General features: G+C 56.3%; 1 protein-coding gene across 1 annotated transcript in view; it reads right to left on the bottom strand.

Annotated features, from left to right (window-relative positions):
* Nucleotides 1-17,694, bottom strand: part of LOC122389790 (cadherin-related tumor suppressor-like) — a 62,548-nt gene extending 44,854 nt beyond the window's left edge. The window contains exon 1 of the mRNA XM_043382188.1: nt 12,269-17,694. Within this exon, the coding sequence (XP_043238123.1) occupies nt 12,269-17,488 (5,220 nt within the window). The 5' untranslated portion in view covers nt 17,489-17,694. The remainder of the gene's footprint in view (nt 1-12,268) is intronic.
* Between the last annotated feature and the right edge of the window lie 4,318 nt (nt 17,695-22,012).

Here is a 22,012-nt window from a genome sequence, read left to right as displayed (position 1 = left end):
GTAACGTTGCTTTGCTGCCTGTTAAGCCCAGCACTGTCATAGCTTCTGACAAACCGTTACCTGATTATCGGATTAAACGTTGCAAAACAAAAGAAGTTGTTCCATTGTGACTTCAGGAATGAATAAGCTAGGCTTTGTGCTGCATTACTACGCGACATGCATTTCATCAACATTCTGGCGAGCGTGATTACCACTGGCTGATCTACAAGCATATCGGCCAGTGGCACATAAGGTGATGCGCAGATAGAAGTAATACGTCGAAGGAATGTACAGCCCTCTGCAGACTGCGTGGTAGGTATTCTTTTTTCGACAAAATCGAGAATAACGCGAATACTATGCTATCGGCCACTCGGAAATCGTAACAGCAAGATGCGCGAGACTCCGCAGCTTAGATTGGCATTATGACCGTATGCATTTTCCATCCAGTTTCGCAACAAAACACAAAAGTTTATATTTGCCCCCAAAACGAACTTTTACATTTTGCTGCCACACAAGGCGTATGCTTTGTTTATTGATAGGCCCTATCGAAGGAGTGGAGCATGGCGCATCTATTTGCAGTGAGTTTCGACCGACTGATAACATGACTTTTGAATTATTATCAGTTTTGTCGGAAAAAGAATACCTACCACGCAGTCTGCTGAGGGCTGTACCGTTCGAACTGTACCATCCTCGTTTCAAGCATATCCCATTTCAGTCGCCGCCGCACGCGGCCCAGGTCGCCGACCGATGTCCACACCCCGACCTGGGCCTCGTTTCATAAAAGGAATTACTTACGGCGTTCCGTCAATTATACCAGATTTGGCGTATTTGATGCCAATTCGGTTTCATAAAGCCGGAGACCGGAGTAATTCACGCCATCGAAATTACGGAGCTTCATTTACGGCAAATGCTCGAATCCGGACCAATTGATGCCATTTGGGTTTCATAAAGCGTCGTAATTAACGCCAACTATTTTATCAAGTTCTTGATATCAGTGGTGTAAACTACGCACAAAAATGTTGCGTGAATTTGAATTAATGTGAAGATTCGAAGCTAATTTTTAATATATTTTATAATGTTGAGCCCGGTGAGGAAGAAAGAACAGCCAAAATGAGAAAAAGAAACTGCAAATCTTCTGTAGGTACCAGTCGCTTCTTGTGGCAGCTATCGGAATTTTGTTTATTCGCCGCGCCGCGCCACTTTCGTAGTAAGGCACTTCTGCTTAGCGTGGCTTTCTGCTGTTTTCAATATATTGATTTAATAAAGGATGGTCAGCAAAATCGATTTTGTTTTTTTCATAAATAATTTTTACAATTTAAATTCAACATAATTGTTTTATAATTTCTTGTAAAAAAAATAAGTGTTGACATGAAATTGTAATTTGTAGGACGCTTGATAAATTACGGTAACTACGCATATGTGCTTAGTTACGGAGGTGTAAACAATTCCAGTTGTGGCTTTGTGAAACCGCTTCATTTGCGCTCCGTAGTTTGAAAGGGTGTGAATTACGGAAAGGTGTAAGTTACGGCAGAGTTTTATGAAACGAGGCCCAGATCTCACCTGACCAGGGCCTCGTTTCATAAAGCTCTGCCGTAACTTACACCTTTCCGTAATCCACACCCTTTCAAACTACGGAGCGCAAATGAAACCGTTTCACAAAGCCACAACTGGAATTGTTTACACCTCCGTAACTAAGCACATTTGCGTAGTAACCGTAATTTATCAAGTGTCCTACAAATTACAATTTCATGTCAACACTTATTTTCTTACGAGAAATTATAAAACAATTATGTTGAATTTAAATCTTAAAAATTATTTATGAAAAAACAAAATTGATATTGATGACCATCCTTTATTAAATAAATATATTGAAAACAGCAGAAAGCCAGCTAAGCAGAAGTGCCTAACTACGAAAGTGGCGCGGCGCGGCGAATAAACAAAATTCCGATAGTGGCCACAAAAAGCGAGTGGTACAGAAGATTTGCAGTTTCTTTTTCTCATTTTGGCTGTTCTTTCTTCCTCACCGGGCTCAACATTATAAAATATATTAAGAATTAGCTTCGAATCTTCACATTAATTCAAATTCACGCAACATTTTTGTGCGTAGTTTACACCACTGATATCAAGAGCTTGATAAAATATTTGGCGTTAATTACGTCGTTTTATGAAACCCAAATGGCATCAATTGGTCCGGAATCGAGCATTTGCCGTAAATGAAGCTCCGTAATTTCGATGGCGTGAATTACTCCGGTCTCCGGCTTTATGAAACCGAATTGGCATCAAATACGCCAAATCTGGCATAATTGACGGAACGCCGTAAGTAATTCCTTTTATGAAACGAGGCCCAGGTCTACGACATGAATCAGCGCTGAGCGCCGGAGGCGGTGCTACCGTGCCGGGCCGGGCCGCCGCGTGTGTGGCCTCCCGGCCGCAATCAGGGTGCAATGAAAGAGAAACCGGGCTCCCGCCGGTGGCCGCGGGCCGGGCCGGTGGCGGCCGCTGCGCCAGCTCCAGCGGCCGCCGGAGGGCGATCGCCGCTGTCCCGGCCTCTGATGGGCGCGCCGGAGGAGAGTGGCAGGGCGTGCGGACGGGGTGCGTGCGTGCTGCGACCCTGACCCAACCGACACGACCGGGCCGGCCAGTCGCCCCACCCAACCGATCAACAGGTGGGTCACCACACCGCGCCGGTCCGCTACCGAGCCCGCTACCGTTCCGCGCCGAGAGAAGGCCTCAAAGGCGACACACCCACCCGACAATGACCGGCCAGACACGCCAGATATCCGAGCGACGCCCGCCGACCCCAGATGCCTGCCGGTGACCTCAGGTGACCCGCAGTGACCCCAGGTGCACCACCGTGACCCAGCCGACCTATGACGGCGGCGCACGCTCAGACTCTCCAGCTGCCGCGGTGGCGAAGCGTTGCGTGCGGGGCAGTGCCGTATTCACGCCAAGATGGTGTCGTTACCGTTCACTCTGAACTCTGAGGGCGCACGTCAGCGCTCTGGCACGACGGAATTCGCCCCGACACCCTCCCCGAGCCCTCCCCCCTCCCCCGGACCCCGACCGGAGCGAGTTCGTGCCTCCCATATCCGGACCTAATCGGACACGACGAGGGCGGCAACAATAACCGGCCAAATTAATAATGCACGGCAACTAGAACAGTTTAGGAAACTCGTGACACGGCTAGGCCGAAAAACATGCCGCTTTTTCAGCGCCGGATTACTGGTCACAGAGTGTTTGGCAAGCCTGGATACCCTGCTCACGCTAGATGGACAATATAGCATGTTTGTGGTGCCGTGATCGGTTTCGGAGCGTCACACTTGAGCGAGCGCCTCTGAGACGACGTCCTGCGGCCGGCAGCGATCTCTGCTCTATCACAATCGTTTACTCCGTGACGCAACAACGGCCCAGAGCCGGGGGCAGAGAGCGTTCGGCCGGCGACCGGACAAAGTACTTTGAGAGCGCGCTGCCCGCGGCGCACCTGAACAAAGTGCGCCCTGACTGTCACATTCCCGGAGACACGGCCGGACAAAGTGGCCGCCTCTGACAGTCCCACGGCCGGCGAGAGAGGCGTGATGACGGCATACGAGCGGCGCCACTCACGGCGCTGTGGCCTCGCTGTTTGTCGCGCCGAGACCGGCCAGGTCAGGAGCCCCATGAGCCGGAGGGTCGGACGATGTCTGACGGTGACACTGGCCGGTAGTCCGCTCTCACGGATTAGCCGCGACTCGGAGGGCCGTTCTCCGACAGCAGGCGCGTCAGCCGCGCGGCGAGCACCGCCCAACAAAGAGTCGAGCGCCGCGCGCCAGGGCCGCGCCGCCAAGTGGGAACCAGTCGTGAGCGACGCACAAAAGACCAATCAAACAAACAGCAGCGAGGCGGCGCGGCCGGCCGGCCACTGCCAGTCATCGCGGCCCGGCGACACCTGAATAGGACGGGCGGGGGCGGAGAGGCCCTCACAGCGGAGGGACAGAGCGGGGACGGAGGGAGAGAGGGGGACCGGTCACCGCCAGCCGAGGACGGAAGACGGGGTGGGGAGGGGAGAAGAGGAGAAAGAGCGAGAGAGCCAGTAGAGGAGGCGCAAACGGAGCCCCCAGGGAGGAGCACCGCCGACCGGAGGTTTAGCAGAAGGGCCGGCCGGTGCTGCGCGGCGTTCCGTTGCTAATTGGACATTGCAGGCGGCCGGCGCGGTGAAGGAGGGAGCCGGCAGGCTGACTGGCGCCGGGGCGGCGCAATGAACGGGCGCGCACCGCTAGGCATCCGCCGATACCATCACCGTTCGCGGCGGCCCGGCTCCACCCACACACCGAGACGGCGACTGTAGCTCAGCTCCGGCCGACGCCAGACGCGCCTCGTACAGTCAATAATACGGGCGTGTCCCGCTCCGGCAGTCGTTACAGGCAGGCGTCCCGTTCTGCGCTGCACAGCGCTCCGAGCCGCCACTCGCCAAAGAGGCTCCGAGTTACGGCGGCTGCGACTGCGCGGTCGGCTCGGCACAGGAATTAGGAGCTGTTACACGTGATAAGTTGCCGTCATATTCTGGAGGTTGCGAGCGCGCGTTTAATTGAGCGGTTGCCTTTACTGCGGCGGCCCGTGAACACGGACACTGCGGCAGCGGTGTGATCAGTCTCTCCCCTGTACCCCAGCGAGCAGCTCCCGTCTGCCCGACCATCCCTCCACCGCCGCGGGCTCGACAGGTGCGTCTGCGTGCCCGCCGCGCGACCCCTGTTTACGACCCGGGCCGGTTCCTTCACGCCCATCCTTTGTCGGAGCGTGAAAGGGGAGGGCGATCGCGGAGGGGTGCCAGACCCGGAGCGTAGGGTACGAGCGGCGCTACCGACCAAAACAAGACGCAGGTCTGACCCGGCAGTGGGGAAAGACCGACCGACCCCCACATCCAATGGCTGTGATTGACCACGAGTTGGTCGCGTAATTTGCCTATCTGGGCCTCTCTTGTCAGGGTCACGCGTCCCATGACCCGCCGGCGGCGTTCCCTCCACGGTCGGTCAGTGTGCCTTCCCCGCCGCGCCCCGCCAGGCACTCTGTCTTTGTTCCCCAGTCTCTGGCTGCGCTGGGGTCGAACACAATCTCACCATCACGAATCGCGCGCACAGGCGTCTCAGCGGGCGCCCAGCGCGACCGAACGCCGACGATTCTTCCCCCGAGAATCGGAATCATAATGAATCGCATCCGCCATGACTGCGCTTACCTGTTTTTCCTGCTTCGCTCGGATCGTACAGTGCACAGTAATCTTTAATCAACTCTATTATCCGCGGCGCAGGCGACTCTGGCCGGCCGGCGCCCGCCGCCGCGGCGCCACACGGGCGATAATTGTGTGCGCTCTGATGAAATATGCACGTGGCCCGGGGCCGCATACCAGCGTGGTCCCGGCGCTGCGGCCGGCCGGGCGGACCGAGCGGGCCGGGCGGGCGGTGGCGGGCCGCCGGCCGCCTTACGCGCTGCCGCCGCTGCGGGCGGCCTAGGGTCGACGGGAGGCCGCCGCCGCCGCCGCCGCCGCCGGCACCGGCTATGATGAACGTGCCGTCGGTCCGCTAACAAAGAGACCGACCCGGGAATGGGACCAGATGGGACCAGAACGGTCACAGAGCTCCGGGGCACAGACAGACCGACGGACGCACAGACCGACGGACTGACAGACGGAGTCAGACAGCACGACAGATATGTAGACATCACCCAAATAGATGACGAGTGGAGATGTGTGGTTCAACTGAGAAATGTGATCATTCACCAGACGTGCACAAAATATGTAGCCAGCATGCGACTCTTAATTAGGCAAGTGGAATCCACGCATCGTCAGCGTCGGTTGATGAAATATCCTTGATGAAATTTTGCGTCAAATGTTCGTATTTCAAGAAATGTGTAACAACATGTTAATGCTGCACATCAGATTAAAATGTCTTAATGGATTAATTGGTGTTGAAGATTGTCATACCACAGCATTACATAGATGTGCTCGCGATAAACACATTTAAAATTGGTCGAATGACTCAGAAAGGGAGAGGCCCAACGTCCGACAAAACCACAGCCAACGATGTTTCCGCATTTCTGAGCCTAATGTCAACAGTTGCGCAATGCACATATCATCAAAATACGGCATTGTGGAGCCTGGTATTTCGACACTTCTCTACATGCTGACGCATAAATGAGACACGACAGCACGGTCAGAAACACACAGTCCTCGAACTGAGTTCATATTGGATTCAGCACGAAAGATAAAGCCCTCGAAATCTATCGGAAAGCAAGGACTGTATTGAAGCACAAGTCACAAAGTGTCATACAATATTTACGATTACTTCGATCCTACACAGAGAGCGAGAACCAAAATCAGGGTTTTGGGAAGAGACTACATCGGAGACTGCATTCAGAAACAGCAGGTTATCACCACGCCTGAAGTCCTTCGAAATACTGTGCCGGAGTACACAGAGCCGCCGAGCTTACGGCGGAGACTGCATCGGGGCACAGCACACTACCACCAGTCACCCAGTCGCCGGAGACTGCGGTAGAACACAACGCAGTAACACTAGTTCGCATTCGCTGGAGACTGCAGCAGACCACAACGCTACAACACCAGTCGCTGGAGACTGCAGCAGAGGCACAACACACTAACCCAATCAACCAGCTCCCATGACAGCGCCGATGGGCTTCGGAATGGAATTTATTAATCGATCTTTGGCGAAATTGTACGCAAATTCGTTGCCGAAATCGGTGTTCAAGAGTGTCCTCGCGAGCTAGTCTCGGTCTATAGCGGGGAGTCAATGCTGCTGCAGCGAGTCGGTGCAGTCGTGATGACTCGACCCTGTCATGGCGAGTCATTGCTGTCACAGCGAGTCATTGCTATTACAGGGACTCGGCCTGTCGCGGCGAGTCGGCCGTAACCGGACTCGGCAGTGCGGGGCAGCGCCGTCGCCCGCTGGGGTGCACGCTAAGCCAGGATTTTCCCGTCGCGCAGCGTCGCTGGATGGCAACGCGACATGACAGGCGGTCCCGCCGGCCCCGCTCCGCCGCGCCGAGTTACTGCCGGCCCGGCCTGATCGAGCAGTGAGGAATGTGTGTGTGTGGAGGGGGAGGGGTGTTTGCACGCAATGCTGGCACAAGCATTTTAGCCGTTGTAATGAGTTGGAACCTTGTTTAATGTCACCTCCGCACCTCAGAAGAATGTCAGGACTGCCGTAAAACCACTGTCACAGGAATGACACTAGGGGAATTCGTAATAACCAATTTTGAAACTCGACCAACCTTCATAAACCACGTGAGGAGAGCAGGAGGACCATTCTGGGGATGACGTGATACCACAAGATCGCAGACCCCTGCACCGTCTGATAGCAGCACATTCCTGGGTCTCCCAGTTCCGGCGCTGCGTGACTAGACCGGGGGGTGGGGGAGGGGTGTCTTGGGCGGCGCAGTCCAACCCCAACTCCACCCGCACGCGAGATTTGCTCCCCGTGCAGAGTGGCAGTGACAGCCGGCTGCTAGTGATTGTGCCGGAGAGATAGCCGGTCCACCGAGTGCAGTCGCTTGTAGTGACCAGCCGCCGCCCGGTGTGCGACTTTGAATGGATTCCGGCGCCGATACTGGGGGCCGATGCGTGTTCTGATGCCCCGGAGAGCAGCGAACGCCCTTGACGGGCCCCGGTGCGGCTTTCATGTCGGGGCGGCGGTCGGCAGATGGCCTGTTAGTTGGCGCGGCCCTGGGAAGGGAGGCGCCTCGACCGGCGGCCTTCACCACAAGTGCTCTCCGAGTCGCACGGCGCGCACCCCTTTCATCGCCGGTCCACCGGGCACCACTGAGCGGCTGTTGGAGCCGACTCGTCGGCAGCAGGTGCCGCGCCGTGTCCTCCCGGCCGCTGTGAGATGTTCTCCCGCCTCTCCCGACCTGTACCGTTAGCGGAGGGCGCCGCCGCTCGGTCGGCCCCGTCTGTCGGTACAGCACACCGGTCGGCGCTGACGAGTCCTGACAGCCATCCAATACGGCCCTGACAGCGCTCGAATGCCGGCGATGAATACCGCGAACGCCGCCTCCTCTGTAAGAGGCCGAAGCCGAATACCTCGGCCTCCTTCCCACCACATGGCACCCGGAGACTGAGCGCGGCCTCGGCGGGCCATTCCAGCTGCTAGGGCCGTCCCCAGTCACCCCCGGAACCTGAAATGTTTTGCTCCTCACCAAAAGCCACGATTTCTTGCATCGTCGCGTTTCGCAACAATCAGGTTTGTGTCGTTGGTCACGACTAGCTGAACCCGAAAAATCGCTGTGACTGCGCGAGTGTCTGAGCTGGCCGCCGCCCCAGAGGGGGTTGGGGGGGGGGGACCGGACGAGTCGGATGCCGGCCCTCGTGCGTGTTGGCCCCACCTCGGCCGCCGAGAGTACGTGAGCGGCGTGATAAATAACAACAGAGCGCGGCTGGCGATAGCGGCGTCCCGTTATCAGCACCCCATCCAGCGGCCAACATGCGTCCGGTCGGATCACACTGTCACAATGCACCTGTCCGTGCACAGATAGAACCGCTTAATTCGGGCGGCGGCGGCGTGGAGCGGCGGCCGGCCGTTGCGGCGGCGGAGGACGCTGAATCAGCACCGCCGCTGCCGCCGCCGCCGCCGCCAGCTGACCAAGTATCCAAGATGGCCGCCGCGGCTGGCCGGCGCTGCTCATTGGGATGCCCGGTGCGCGCGGCGGCCGGCCGGCCGGTCGGCGGGCGCTTCGGCCGCCCCTGGCCCGCCGCGGCGGCAGGGACGGCGGACGGACCGGCCGGCCGCCGGCGCCCAACCAAACCCCGACACCGCCAGAATGATAGACAGGAGGGTAAATGGGAGAGTTAGTTTACCATTAAAAAGCCGAGGCCCGACTCGGTCCCGAGATGGCCGAACGTCCAGTCTGATAGATAGCCCAGAAGACGCGAGTCTGTTTACCACTCCACAATGCAGCCACGTAACGAACGGAATAACAGAGTCCGTATGATCAAAACAAGTTGTCGGGGCGGCGGGCAGCGGCCCGGGCGGAGCGGGTGACACGAGGACAGATCCATCTGCATTCTGCACGCACGTCGGCCGGCCATCTGGCTGTGCCGGCGGGTCGCTCGCCCCATCCGCTGCGGTTGGAGGGTGCGCCGGGGGCGGCGCCCCGCGCGCACCATGGAGACGCTTCCCAGAAGGTGCTGGCGGCTGTGGAGACGCCCCGACTCCGGTGGAGGGAGGACGGGCCGGTTGTCCAGCGACTCCGCCGGATGTGTGACCCTTCGCGGCGGCCTCAGCGGGCCTGCGGCGAGCCGCCGCTGACTCAACTTGGCGGGGAGCGCCAATAGAGGAGAGACGGGGACCGAGAAATTCCGCTGGGTGATGACAGAGCCGCACCATGTCACCGAGGTCACGGTGTCCGGTTTGTTTGTCACGCCAGTTTACATTAGGCAGATACAGCATTCCGTCGCCGAGCAGCTTCGGAAAGCTCTCAGTCGTACCCGGCGCTCGCTGTGGTCCCTCGCCAAAACAGCACCGATACAGCCGCCAAAGTGAAGGACATCAACTAATGCGCTCCGACACTGTATATCAGAGCGCTCAATGAGGTCTGAGACACCAGCCCCGCGTTGGCGGATCTGTTTTCGGCTTGCCACATCTCTCAGTGTTGGTTTGACCCGCGGCCCCCGATTTCGGCACACCCCACACGGCTCTGCCGCAGGGCTCGGCCGCCACGCTCGCGTCCTCGTAAAGCTCGCCTGGCGCATCGCCCACCGCACCATGGTAATTATGCTAATGGCGAGCCGGCGCGACGTGTCGAATTTGTCACGGTCGTGTATTCGACGGCGGCAATAAACGGCTCAGTAACAGAAACACGCTCCGTCGCGCTCGGCCGGCGCTCCCACGGCTGGTTGGACGAGGCGGGAAGTGGTGACAGTACCGACCGCCCGGTGTCCGACCCCGACCGCCCGGTGTCAGACCCCGACCCCGACCGATCGCTGAGACCGGACGGATGCCGAGCGCGACCGGAGAACCGCGAGAAGCGTCACGCTGCACACCTCCTCTCCGTATTATTCCTTTTCACTTTACGACCTCTTTCGAGCGGATCCCATTCAATCGTGAATCAAAAAGGCCCTCACAGACGGCTGGTAGATAATGGGAGGAGGGTTGTCTGCGGGCCGCGCCGAGCGCAGCCGGCCCGAGGCGCAGTTAATCTACTCGCCGTCCGTCCGGTCCCGAGCCCCAGACCCCGCGCCCCGCCGCCGCCGAGAGAGAGACGGCCAAATTCCGAACGTGTCCAGAAAATTACCACCCGAACGCGACCCACAGGTAATAGCAGGCTTCCAGTTAAACGCACGCGGCCGGAGCGGCGCGGCGGCGGCGGCGGACCACCAGGCGGCGAGGTGAGAGCCAGGGCGGGGGCGGGGGCGGCGGGGGCGCCCCGGGCAGCTGGGACGTGCTGCTCACACACGCCACCAGCCGGCCGGCCGCCACCGTGACACGGGTTAGGAGACACGGTCACCGACATCAGCCGATCACAGCCGGCCACAAAGGCCGTGGCGGACCCGGGCTCATCAGTTAAATTTGCGTGTTCATCAGTGGTTTCATTGTAATGGCGATACAATTTAGACGACCGGAAGTATTCTAAATGAGATAATGACAGCCATTTCCATATAATTGGGAATAATCTTTCCACCATTTGGTTTCCGGGAAACACATGTAGGCATTTCCCGTACACAGCGTCGATTTAAGATCACCAAGATCGGTGGAATGGTGACGGCCGAGCTGATCACTTGGGACCTCATAATCACGAGTTTGGTCAGAATTAATTAGCACTAACGATTGTCCCGGCGCGTCCAGTCCCTTGACTATCACATGCGATCTGTCGCCCATAAATAGCTATCAAGATCGTGGGTAAGCATTGCGCAAGCACTCGGGGACATGCTTTCATGCTCCATCAAGGTCTGGGGTGACTTTGAGGCGACGGCTCCAGGCCAGGTAAGGTGACGCGTCTATTAGCATGACGTCCATGTAGCCCATGTTCCTCTTCTCGGCAGGCGGCACCGCTATGTGCTAAGCAGGTTTGATTTCTCTGGCGGCGTGCACGAACACACGCCGATTTGGCGATACGTTCGGTGGCGTGAGCTTCGGCGAACGATTTAGCATATTCAACACGGTCGGCCACAGGTAATAACGGGCAGCATTTGACGCCAAAATTGAGGGCTGTCAAGTGCCAAATTCAACAGTTTACACACACGACCCGGCTGCAAGCGTGAATCATGCACAAGGCTCGGTCCAACTGAGCTCATTTTCCTCTCAGAACATGGGACGCTCGTCTGAGACACGACCACCGACGAGTGACAGGATCCATGACAGGTCGGACATATATCTTACAGAGCAGGATGAGGAGGTAAAGAGGCGATTCTGCCACCCGACATCGCTAAGAAATTCACACATCGAAGCCGAGTGGTACCTACCCGATCAGCCCGGTAACTTCGGACCTACACCGACCGACCATCCGTGCGCCCGTGCCGGCTCAGGAACTCAGCGGGGCTCACGTGAGGCGCCTGTGCCGCCCGGTCGCCGGAATAAGTCACTTTTGAGTAGCGCCACGGCTCGAGTGCCGCCGGTCCCACGGCTCCTGGCCGCGCCAAAAACCAGCCTGTGCTCAGCCGGCCGGCTGAGGCCATGTTCCGATTAATATCCTGGCGCGGACCGAACTATCACCGATAGCGGATCAGGGCTCGGTGCGCGGCTAACACGCGGATAACGCCGGTCCGCGACGGCGAGTGTACACGCGAACACCGCGCCCTGACGATATCTACAACAGGAGTGTCGTCAGTGCATATTGGCCATAGTGAGCTTTATCGACTGACTTTGTGATGGAGCGGTGAGCGAACACCTGGACCGAAATTTCAGCGGAAAGGACGAATGTAGATGACGAAAAGGACCACCAAGCGTAACACGTGACAAGAATCGAATGTGTAAACCACAAAGAGCCTTGGACATGGAAAAATAGAGGTTGTGGTAATTAATAATTCATGCTTGTATACAGCACAACGTTGCCAGTGTTAGCCGTGAGAAAGTGTCGTAGGAATCATGTCATCGGTTTCAAAGGATCAACGACTAAGGTGTGGACTTGATCGGACATACAGCATTGTTATTGCCAGGGAATACAAGTTACGTCACCCTGATAGCATTTACAAGCCCACGCCTACTCAAGACACGGTGAAGAAGTACGTGGAACATCAAAACACCTCCTGATTAGATAGCTCACGACAGACCACGAAAAGCCCCGCGAGGCGGACTGCCTTGTGACCTACCTTGACACTGGTGACCTGCGGTGTAACGCCGTGCGCCAGGATGGCCGTGACCTCGACCTCGTACTGGTCGAGACCCGACTCGCGGTCGAGCACCTCGGCGGTGGAGAGTACGCCGCGGCGGGTGTCGACAGCGAACGCGCGACTGGTGGGCCGTCCGCGCGCCGTCACGTTAGTGACGTAGTACTCGATGTCACTCAGGGAGCTCGTCGGGAAGGTGGCTGACACGGTCAGCACGCTGGTGCCCACCGGTTGGTTCTCCAGCACGCTGGCGCGATACTGCTTCTCGCCGAACACAGGGCCAGGCGTGGCCGTGCGGCCGAGGATGGTGATGACGGTGTCGGTGGCGCGCCGCTGAGACTGAGCCGCCTCGTCGGTGGCGGTCACAGTGACCTGGTAGGTGGCCGCCGGGACAGCCAGGTCACGGGTCAGCACCAGGTCACCATTCAGTCGGTCCAGCTGGAACAGCGAGCGGTCGCCGTCGGCCAGCTCGTAGGTGACGCGTCCGTTAGTGCTTGCATCTGGGTCCTCAGCGCGCACCGTCGTCACCACATAGCCCCGTCGCGAGTTTTCCGGCAGAATGGCGGCGCTCATCGAGACAAACTCGGGCGCGCTGTCGTTGATATCATCCACAATCACCGTGGCCAGCTTCTCGGCGCTCAGGCGCTTCTCGGGCGGCTGCGCCAGATCCGTGGCCAGGATGGTCAGACGGTACGTGTCGGCCACTTCCCGGTCGATCGGACCCTTGACGTAGATGACACCCTTGTCCGGACGGATACCAAAGTGGTCACCACGCGGCTCTTGACGCGCGATGCTGTACTCGACGCGTCCGTTGTCACCAGAGTCGGCATCAGACGCCTTCACAGTGACGATCTCTGTGCCTGGCTCGATGCCCTCAGGGATCTGGTTGACGATGGCCGTGATCGGGAAGCTAGGTGGGTTGTCATTCACGTCCCGGACGAAGATGGAGAATGTGATGGTGGCGGTTAGCCGAGGCTTACCCGCGTCACTCGCCGTGATATTCATGTTGTAGACACTCTGACGCTCGAAGTCGAGCGCCTTGTCGAGGAACAGAGTGCCGGTGTGAGTATCGATCCGGAATGTGCCCTGACCAGCGCCGCTGGCGATGCCAAAGCTGACCTCCTGGTTGATGCCGAGGTCAGGATCGGTAGCCTGGAACTGCATCAGCTCCGTGCCGATCTCGGTCGTCTCGGGGATTGAGATGGACGCCTCGGTTTGTGTGAACTCAGGCTGGTTGTCGTTCTCATCAAGCACATCAACACGCACTGTAGCAGTGGATGTGAGCGAATCCTCGGCGGCAGCGTCACTGGCGGCCACCGTCAGCACGTAACGGTCCTGCGCCTCGCGGTCCAGCAGGCCGGCCACCAGCAGCTGACCCGTACTGGCGTCCACCCGGAACTTGCTTTCCTCGTTGCCGTCCACCAGGGCGTACACCACGTCACCGTTGAGCGCGGCGTCAGCATCAGTGGCCGAGATCCGTGCCACGAGCGTGCCGATGGAGGCGAGCTCGCTGACCTGGGTGGACTGCGGCAGCCGCGTGAACACGGGCGCGTTGTCGTTGGTATCGACGATGTGAATGTTGACCTCGGCCGTGTCGTTGCGAGGCGAAGCGCCGTTGTCTCGCACCACTGCCTCCAGAGTGATGTAATCACGACCTGTCTCAATGACTAGAGCCTCACGGTCGAAGTAGTGCAGTGTCTTGATGAAGCCACTCTTTGGATCGACCGTGAAGTCGGTGGCGTCCGAAGCCAGCGCGAACGTCAGCTCTGCGTTCCGACCCTTGTCTTCGTCGGCGGCCAGCAGCTTGCCGACGTACGAGTCTGGCGGCTCATTCTCGGCCACGTAGAAGTTGAATGTCTTATTGGCGAAAACTGGCGAGTGATCGTTGACATCAATGACATGGATGACGACTGAGGTGGTCGAGCTTCGTGGAGGATCACCGTGGTCAGTGGCCACCACCGTGATGGCGTAGTAGTCCCACTCCTCTCTGTCCAGTGCGCTCTTGATGTAGAGGAAGCCATCAGGGAATATTCCGAACTTTTCTTGTTCGTTTCCATGGGTGATCTCATACGAGATGAAGCCGTTCTTTCCTTCATCGGCGTCCGAGGCCGTGAGTGAGAAGAAGCGGTCGTTGACGGCCGTCGACTCGAGAAGCGAGACCTCATAGGACGGATGACCGAACACGGGTGTATGATCGTTAACGTCATCGATGATCATAGCGATTTTCTGACGGGCGTTCAGCGGCGGAGTGCCGCCGTCCACCGCCGTCACTTCCAGGTCAAACTGACGCTGCTTCACCAGCTCCAGCTTCTTCGTCAGGTAGATCATACCAGTCTCCGAGTCGATCTTGAAGAAGCCGCCTGGGTTCTTGGACAGCGAGTACGTGATCTTGCTGTTGTCACCTGCGTCGTTGTCTTCGGCACGAGACAGGAAGACTTCGTGTCCGATCGGACGCCGTTCCTCGACATGTGCCACAGTGCGGGTCTTCTTGAAGCGCGGTGGACTGTCATTGACATCATCAACATCGATATTGACGACTGTGGAGCCGTATGAGCCGCTGGAGGTGGCCACCACCTTTAGATTGTAAGTGGCTGTCTCCTCGCGGTCGATACGCCGCGCCGTCTTGATCTCACCTGACTTCGCGTCCATCGAGAAGATGCCGTCCCTGTCGCCAGAGACGATGGCGTAAGCAACTTCTGCGCCTTCGGGTGCGTTTGAGACGCTCACCTTGCCAACCACCCGGCCAGTGTCTGGCGTCTTCTTCCCAGGATCTTCTTCGACCGAGAAGCGGTAGCCACCGGTCTTCTCGAACTCGAGGTCACGCAGCTGGTCACTCTCGAGCACGATGTCGACCACGGCGTCTTCCTGGGCACGACGACCGCCCATGTCAGCCGCAGACACCTTGAGCTGGTAGCTCGACTTGGCACTTCTGCTCAGTTTGCCCTTCAGACGCACCACACCGGTCGCCCTCTCGATCTCGAACGTGTTCTCATCGCCTTCAGTGATCTCGTAGCTTATGATGGCGTTTTCGCCCTCATCCTTATCGCTGGCCGTGACCTTGACCACCGGGCTTCCCTTCTCCATATCCTCCGGCACCGTCACAAAGTAGCGCTGAGGATAGATCTCGGGCGAGTTGTCATTCACGTCCTGCAGTTCGAGGTTGATGGTGGCGGTGGAGGAGACGGGAGGAATGCCCTGGTCCCGTGCGATCACCTTGATCACGCAGTTGGGCATTGCCTCGCGGTCCAGCTTTGTCTTGGTCGTGACGCGACCCGAGGAAGGCCCGAGCGCGAATGTTCCCGGGTAGTCTTCCTCAACATCGTCGTGGAAGTGGTAGGTGACGGTGCCGTTGGTGCCCTGGTCGTTGTCCACCGCCTCGACGATGGCGACCAGTGTGCGCGGCTGGGTGTTCTCAGACAGACTGATGTTCACCACAGGCTCTCGGAATGTCGGCCGCTCGTCATTCTCGTCTAGAATGTTAACCTTGAGTTGAGTGGCCGCCTTCTTTGGGTTTGGTCCACCATCCCTGGCTGTGATGTTGAGCAGCACCGTGTCTTTTAGCTCACGATCCAGCTCGGTTCGTGTCGTGATCAAGCCCGTGTTGACGTCGATGTTGAACCACTGCGAGTCGTCGCCGGACACGATAGCGTAGTATATGTTGGAGTTTATGCCCGTATCTTCATCTGTGGCTGTAATGCCGGCGACATACGTCCCTACGGGTACCGTTTCACTCAGCACTGCTGAGTACTCCGATTTCTCGAAGGCAGGTGCGTGGTCATTGATGTCGTTCACCTGGATGATGAGGAAGGCAGTGGAGCTGCGCGGTGGTGAGCCACGGTCCGTCGCCACGATCGTCAGGTTGTATTTGTTGAGCTTCTCGCGATCTAGCACACCATTCACGCGCACTATGTCGAAGCTCTGTGACTTCTCCAGTCGGAAGTGTCCCAGCTGGTTGCCATCAGTGATCTCGATATAGGTCTCGCTGTTGACGCCTTCATCCATGTCCACGACCGACACGGCCGCCACGACGGTGCCGTTCTGGGCGTTCTCATCGACAGTGGCGTGCTCGGCCGTGGCCGGGAAGTAGCGGAACTTGACGATCGGGTCATGATCGTTGGCGTCCAGCAGGTTCACAGTGACGTAGGTACGACCGTTCTGCTGCGGAGAGCCGTGATCGCGAGCAAACACCGTGAACACACACGACTTGCTGCAGTTGACCGGGCCGGGACACTTCTGCTCACAGGACAGCGTGTCCAGTGTGGAGATGACGCCCGTCTCCCGATCGACCTCGAACTGAGTTTGGTCGTCCGGCAAGAAATAGGTGATGCGTGCGTTGTCGCCATCATCGGCGTCGCTGGCCATCACCTGCAGCACCGGACTGCCGGGCGGCACCGACTCGTTCAGACTGACCGTGTAGTCGCTGTGGTCGAAGATCGGCGGGTTGTCGTTCACGTCAAGGATCGTGATGTTGACCAGCAGGTAGCCGAACAGCTTCGGGTTGCCGCCATCCTCGGCCGAGATGTTGAGCTGGTAGAACGACTTGAACTCGCGGTCCAGCTGACCCTTGGTCTCCATGTGGAGATAGGGCGTCTCTCCGCTGGGGTTCGTCGTCACCACCAGTTTGAAGTTGTCGTCCTCGTTGCCGCCGATGATCTTGTAGTTCGTGGTGACGTCGTTCTCGCCGGCGTCTCCGTCGGAGGCCGTGTCCAGGATGACCCTAGTGCCGGTGCTGACAGACTCGGAGAAGCTGATGGCGATCGATGGCTCCGGGAACACCGGCGCGTTGTCGTTCACGTCCAGCACCACGATGCGCACCTCGATCGGGTAGGTGGGCTGAGACGACAGGATCACCAGGTCGAACTTCTCCGAGCGGAGCGACTCGCGGTCCAGATCGCCGACGGTACGGATCTCGCCCGTGGTGGCGTTTAGCCGAAACTCGCGCGGCTCCTCGTTGAAGCGGTACTTGAAGTTGGGCCGGATCGGGATCGTGCCCACCAGTGTGTCCGGAGGCTGGCCCTCCTCGATCTCAAGTTCGACCCGAGTTGTGATGGCGCGCGACGGCCCACCTGGTTCGTATTCCTCACGCACCGCCCGCGACCGGATCGGTCCCCCACGGTCACCGGGACCCTGCGCGTTCGAAGTCAAACACTGCAGCAGCAGTGCCAGCAGCAGCCACAGCGGCCGCATTTGCACTAGCTCCATGGTCCCGCGGCGCGGCGCGGATGGCACGGTATTGGCACACACAGACACTCGCTCTCTCTCGCGCGCGCTCGTTCGAGGCAGCTGTCTCAGTCAGGATGGACGCGCAGTGTCCACCCAGTACGGCACTCGCGCATTCACGTCATGGCACTGTCACGCTGTCGGTGCTGCGCGCGCGCGGCGGCCCTCCCCGGTGCACCCCGCTCACAAGACTGGCCGGCGCCGCGCCGCGCCGCGCCGGCCGGCGGAGGGGAGGGGGCGCGCTGGCACGCCGCCGCCAATGGCCGGCCGGCCGCGCCGCCCGACAGGTAGGCCGGCCCGCAGCACCTGGGCCGGCGTGCCTCCGCCCGGCCAGACGGCCGCCCCGGCTTCCCGCGGAGACTCCGCTGCGGAGGAGGATACGGAGGGGAATCGGGCAAGCGGGACAATATGCACTAGACATAGGCGATGGAAATCATTTCTGAAAGGATAAGACAGAAGTTAACAATTATAATAATAAACTCTTTTAGGTTTGCTTCACTTCTTTTGCGACCTCCAGCACAATAAGGTGTAACTAGAGACATCTACTATGCATTTCAGACCCCATGAGACCCTGTTTTTCGGCGATAATTTCTTCAGTTTTTGTCTAATCGGCTTGAAATTTTGACATCAGACATTTCAGCTCAAGCGCCGATTTTCATCAATATGGTCTCTTAACAAAATGTCAATATTTAGAGCACTTGTCATAGGCCCGTAATGCTAACTAGATTTTGCACCCGGATAGAGGCTCGTTCGCTACCGCAGCGGATTGGATGGGAGCGCTGGCCAATCACGTCGCGCCGGGCCCAACTAAACTCCGCCCACTGGTCGTGACCGCGCTGGGTCTATGCCGATTGCCGGCTCAGTCGGCGGCAGCACCGTGGGGAGGTCGCACGGGGGCCGCGCACTGGAAACATACATGGAATCGACAGGAAGTGTCTGAGCGAAAGCTTGCTCTTCATTTGGGGTAGTTGGTAACCGCTTCTATCTTTTTGGTATATCAACGCAGATCCAGCTCAGAATATGAAGAATACTCATAATGAGGATATTAACCTCCCCAGAATCAACTTTAAATAGAGAGCTGAGTCATGCACTATCTGAATATCTGAATGAATGCACATTCTGGCGCATATCTCATGGTCAGGTCTTGCCACTATTCTGTCACCTGTCGCCTATGACATCATGCGAAGCCTCCGCACCACTCGAAATTATCGATATGGTTGGCTGCGTCGATCGCTGTTTCTGAAGACGCTGTTATATCTATGCAGAAAACAACAGCCGTCGCGAGCACTTCCGATTGCCTAAGACATCGCTCCACGAGCTGTGTTCGTAATTCGGGAAGCGTTGAGAAAGGAGCAGAAATGTGATGTGCGATTTACTGCGCATGGTAGAAATGTGACATCAAAATAAGGGAAACAGGCGCATAGGCTAATAAAGAAATCGCGTCTTTTTGTGAAACTAAAGTAACTTTTCAAGCTCTCCAACAGTGAGGCAGCAGGTTACCTACTTAGGTACAGGTGTTTTAATTATTTGCAGTTCAACACGAAAGCCTGGGGTCAAGTCAGTCCGATCACCGGTGATCTCAATCTAGCCAATTATAAAATGGATTAGTTCTGAAGGTGTTCATGTTGCATCGCAATCACATGAATCCATCTTAAGCATACGCATAAGCATAATATATTTCATATTGCAACCACACTTCTTAAATGCTACGGTGTAGACTCTTTACCATGTCTTGCAAATTTGACACGTAGGCTGACCGACGTCTTGCATCAGTTCACAGTCAATTGACATCCACGATTTTTTTTTAAACGTTCAATCAAGAAAAAATGCAGTCACTAGCCCTGAACTTAGTATTAAAGTAGGTATATCTTTATTGATTGACATGGTGTAGGTTAATTTGCGATAAATGCAATAACGAAGGCTAGTGCGCTTATTACGAGCGCTAGTTTCTGCTGTATCGTTATTACTGCAACGGCAACCGCAAGACAGCCACGTCCAATGCGAGCCGCCCCGGTCCGGCATACGGCCTTGGGTCCGGCAGCTACTGCCCCGTCGGCTCCACGCATCCGACTGACCGGCCAAGGTCACCGCTCCGTTCGCCGGGAGGGCGGAGCTTAATGGTCACGTGCCTGTGACGTCACACCTACGCACGGATAGCCTCTACTCCACTGACGGATTTACGGAGCCGATTTTAACATTACGAGGCAACGACAAGTACCCTAAAATTTGATATTTTGTTAAGAAACCATATTGACGAAAATTGGCGCTTGAGCTGAAATGTGCATTGTGAAAATTTGAGGCAAATTGGACAAATAGTAAATAAATTATCGCCGAAAATTAGGGTCTCATGGGGTCTGAAATGCATAGTAGTGGGAAACATATGCACTACGGCTAGAACTGATGAAATGCCCGCTAGGCCGCTAGTTATCTCATTTTATGCTTCTACGAGTATAGGGCACCGGCAAACAACTTCAATCGATTACATTAGTACGGAATAGATGCCATCTGCAGCAGGGTTGTGCTTGACTCATGAGTCGAGTCAGAAATTTGACTCAACTCTGACTCAAATGAGTCAGATTTGGGTCGAGTCGGATAAAATGTTGAGCTGTTGAGTTGAGTCAGAGTTGAGTCGGACAAAAATATTAAGGCGTTGAGTTAAGTCAGAGTTGAGTCAGCAAAATAGCTTTTGACATTGAGTTGAGTCAAACATTTAAAAACACGAGTCAGCTGACTCAACTTTCCAGAAACAGTATATATTATATATCCCTCGCCGGCACAGGGGGGGGGGGGGGGTTGATGCAACCCCCCTAAGGTTTTTCGCGAATAACTCGCGTAAAAAGCGGCCGATCGCGACGAAACTTTCAGTACCCTCGCATTGATCAATTTTACACGTTCCCTAAAAATTTCATGACCCTGACCCCAATGACCTTTGACCTGTGACCTCTTTTCCGTGACCATGTTTGGCCGAAATCGCGATTCGGCGTATGTCGGCTCGCATTAGCCGCGCGTTTGCAAGCTTTTCGTGGTTTCAAACGTTCAAACATGTGATTTGGTGTTGCTCCCATACATTACGGTGGGTGTCAAGGGCACCTGAAGGTCAGGTCAGGTCATTGACCTTTGGTGACCTCGGGTGACCTCGGTTCACTTTTTCGAGTTTTATATGTTGCTAGGCTAGTTTTTGGAGCTGAATTCGAATTTAGCAACCATTTGAACATTAACGAAGTAGTTTTGGTACCTTCGTAACATGTTACGAAGCTGTCAGAGGTGGTTGACACGTATTACGAATACCCGTCACAACCCCTACCGGTTGACCTGACCTGACCTGACCCGACCTGGTCCAAATGCTTAAAAACATCATCTCTGATCAAAACTAACACGATATTCGTGATCAGCACCCCGGAAAACCACATAGCAGCCACACTTTACGACTTTCTAACAGGTCCCGATTTTTCCCGGTTTTCGGGTCATTGACCTGACCTGGAAGGTCACCCGATGACCTAGGACCTTAAAATTGGGTATCATCGGCTTCCTCTCGTGACGGGCAACACGCTCGTTTTTTCCGCAAAGCTCTAGCTCGATCAGGGGCCAAACGCGAGGGGGGGGTCGTACCAACCCCCCCCCCCCCTTGTGCCGTCGAAGGACGCAAAATGGCCTGTGCCGGCGAGGGATATACATATAATATATATTCTTAGGCCTGGCTTTGCTGCCAGATTTTTTTCACCTCCCCCCGCTCAACAACTTGAGTCAATTTTGAGTCAACTCACTTGACTCAACAAAAAATTTGAGTCAAGTTTGAGTCGACTCATATTTTCATCGAGCCGCTTGAGTCATGAGTCGAGTCAAGGGAAAAAATCAGTTCCTTGCTTGAGTCAGTGTTGAGTCAGGGCTTTTTGAAGTTGAATGATGAGTCGAGTCGGCACATTTTTTTGAGTCGAGCACAACCCTGAATTCTGCAGTCTACACACCCCAGATCTTGCCCATGGCAAAGAAGAGAACTAATCTGGCGACCGTCTCGTCGGCCTTCAGGAAGCAACCACAAATGTGTAGCACAATAGGTACCCAGGCATCGGTGACTGGAAGCTAGAAAGAAATTAAAGCTAAAAAGCTAAAAAGAAAAAAACTAAAAAAGCTAAAAATAGCTAAAAGAAAATTAAGATCTTTGGAACAAAAGGTTTGACATCAATCGATTTCAATAGCCCTGCTCGAAGTACAAAACTGTATCGTAAGTATTTTGCCATCGATCATGCGCTGTCAACTGCCAAGTCAACTTAGCAAACTTGCAGGGATGTGTTCTTGCATAAACAATGACAGCAGAATTACCAGTGGCGTGCCTCGGGAATGAAGGGGAGGACTCGTACCCAGTGACCTAACAGCCATCGATCACTGACAGAACATTTCTGCGGTGATGCTGTGGAGATGCATTGTGTAGGTATATGATGAGTACCAGCACAGCAATTGCATACTCAGAGCGTGCCTGACGGTGGGTCAAGTCAACTCAGGGTTCAG

The sequence above is a fragment of the Amphibalanus amphitrite genome, unplaced genomic scaffold (assembly GCF_019059575.1).
Source record: "Amphibalanus amphitrite isolate SeventyFive unplaced genomic scaffold, NRLGWU_Aamphi_draft 000371F_arrow, whole genome shotgun sequence".
NCBI lineage: Eukaryota > Metazoa > Arthropoda > Thecostraca > Balanomorpha > Balanidae > Amphibalanus > Amphibalanus amphitrite.
Note: the sequence above shows the minus strand (reverse complement) of the source record. Positions and strands in the feature narration are given on the sequence as shown.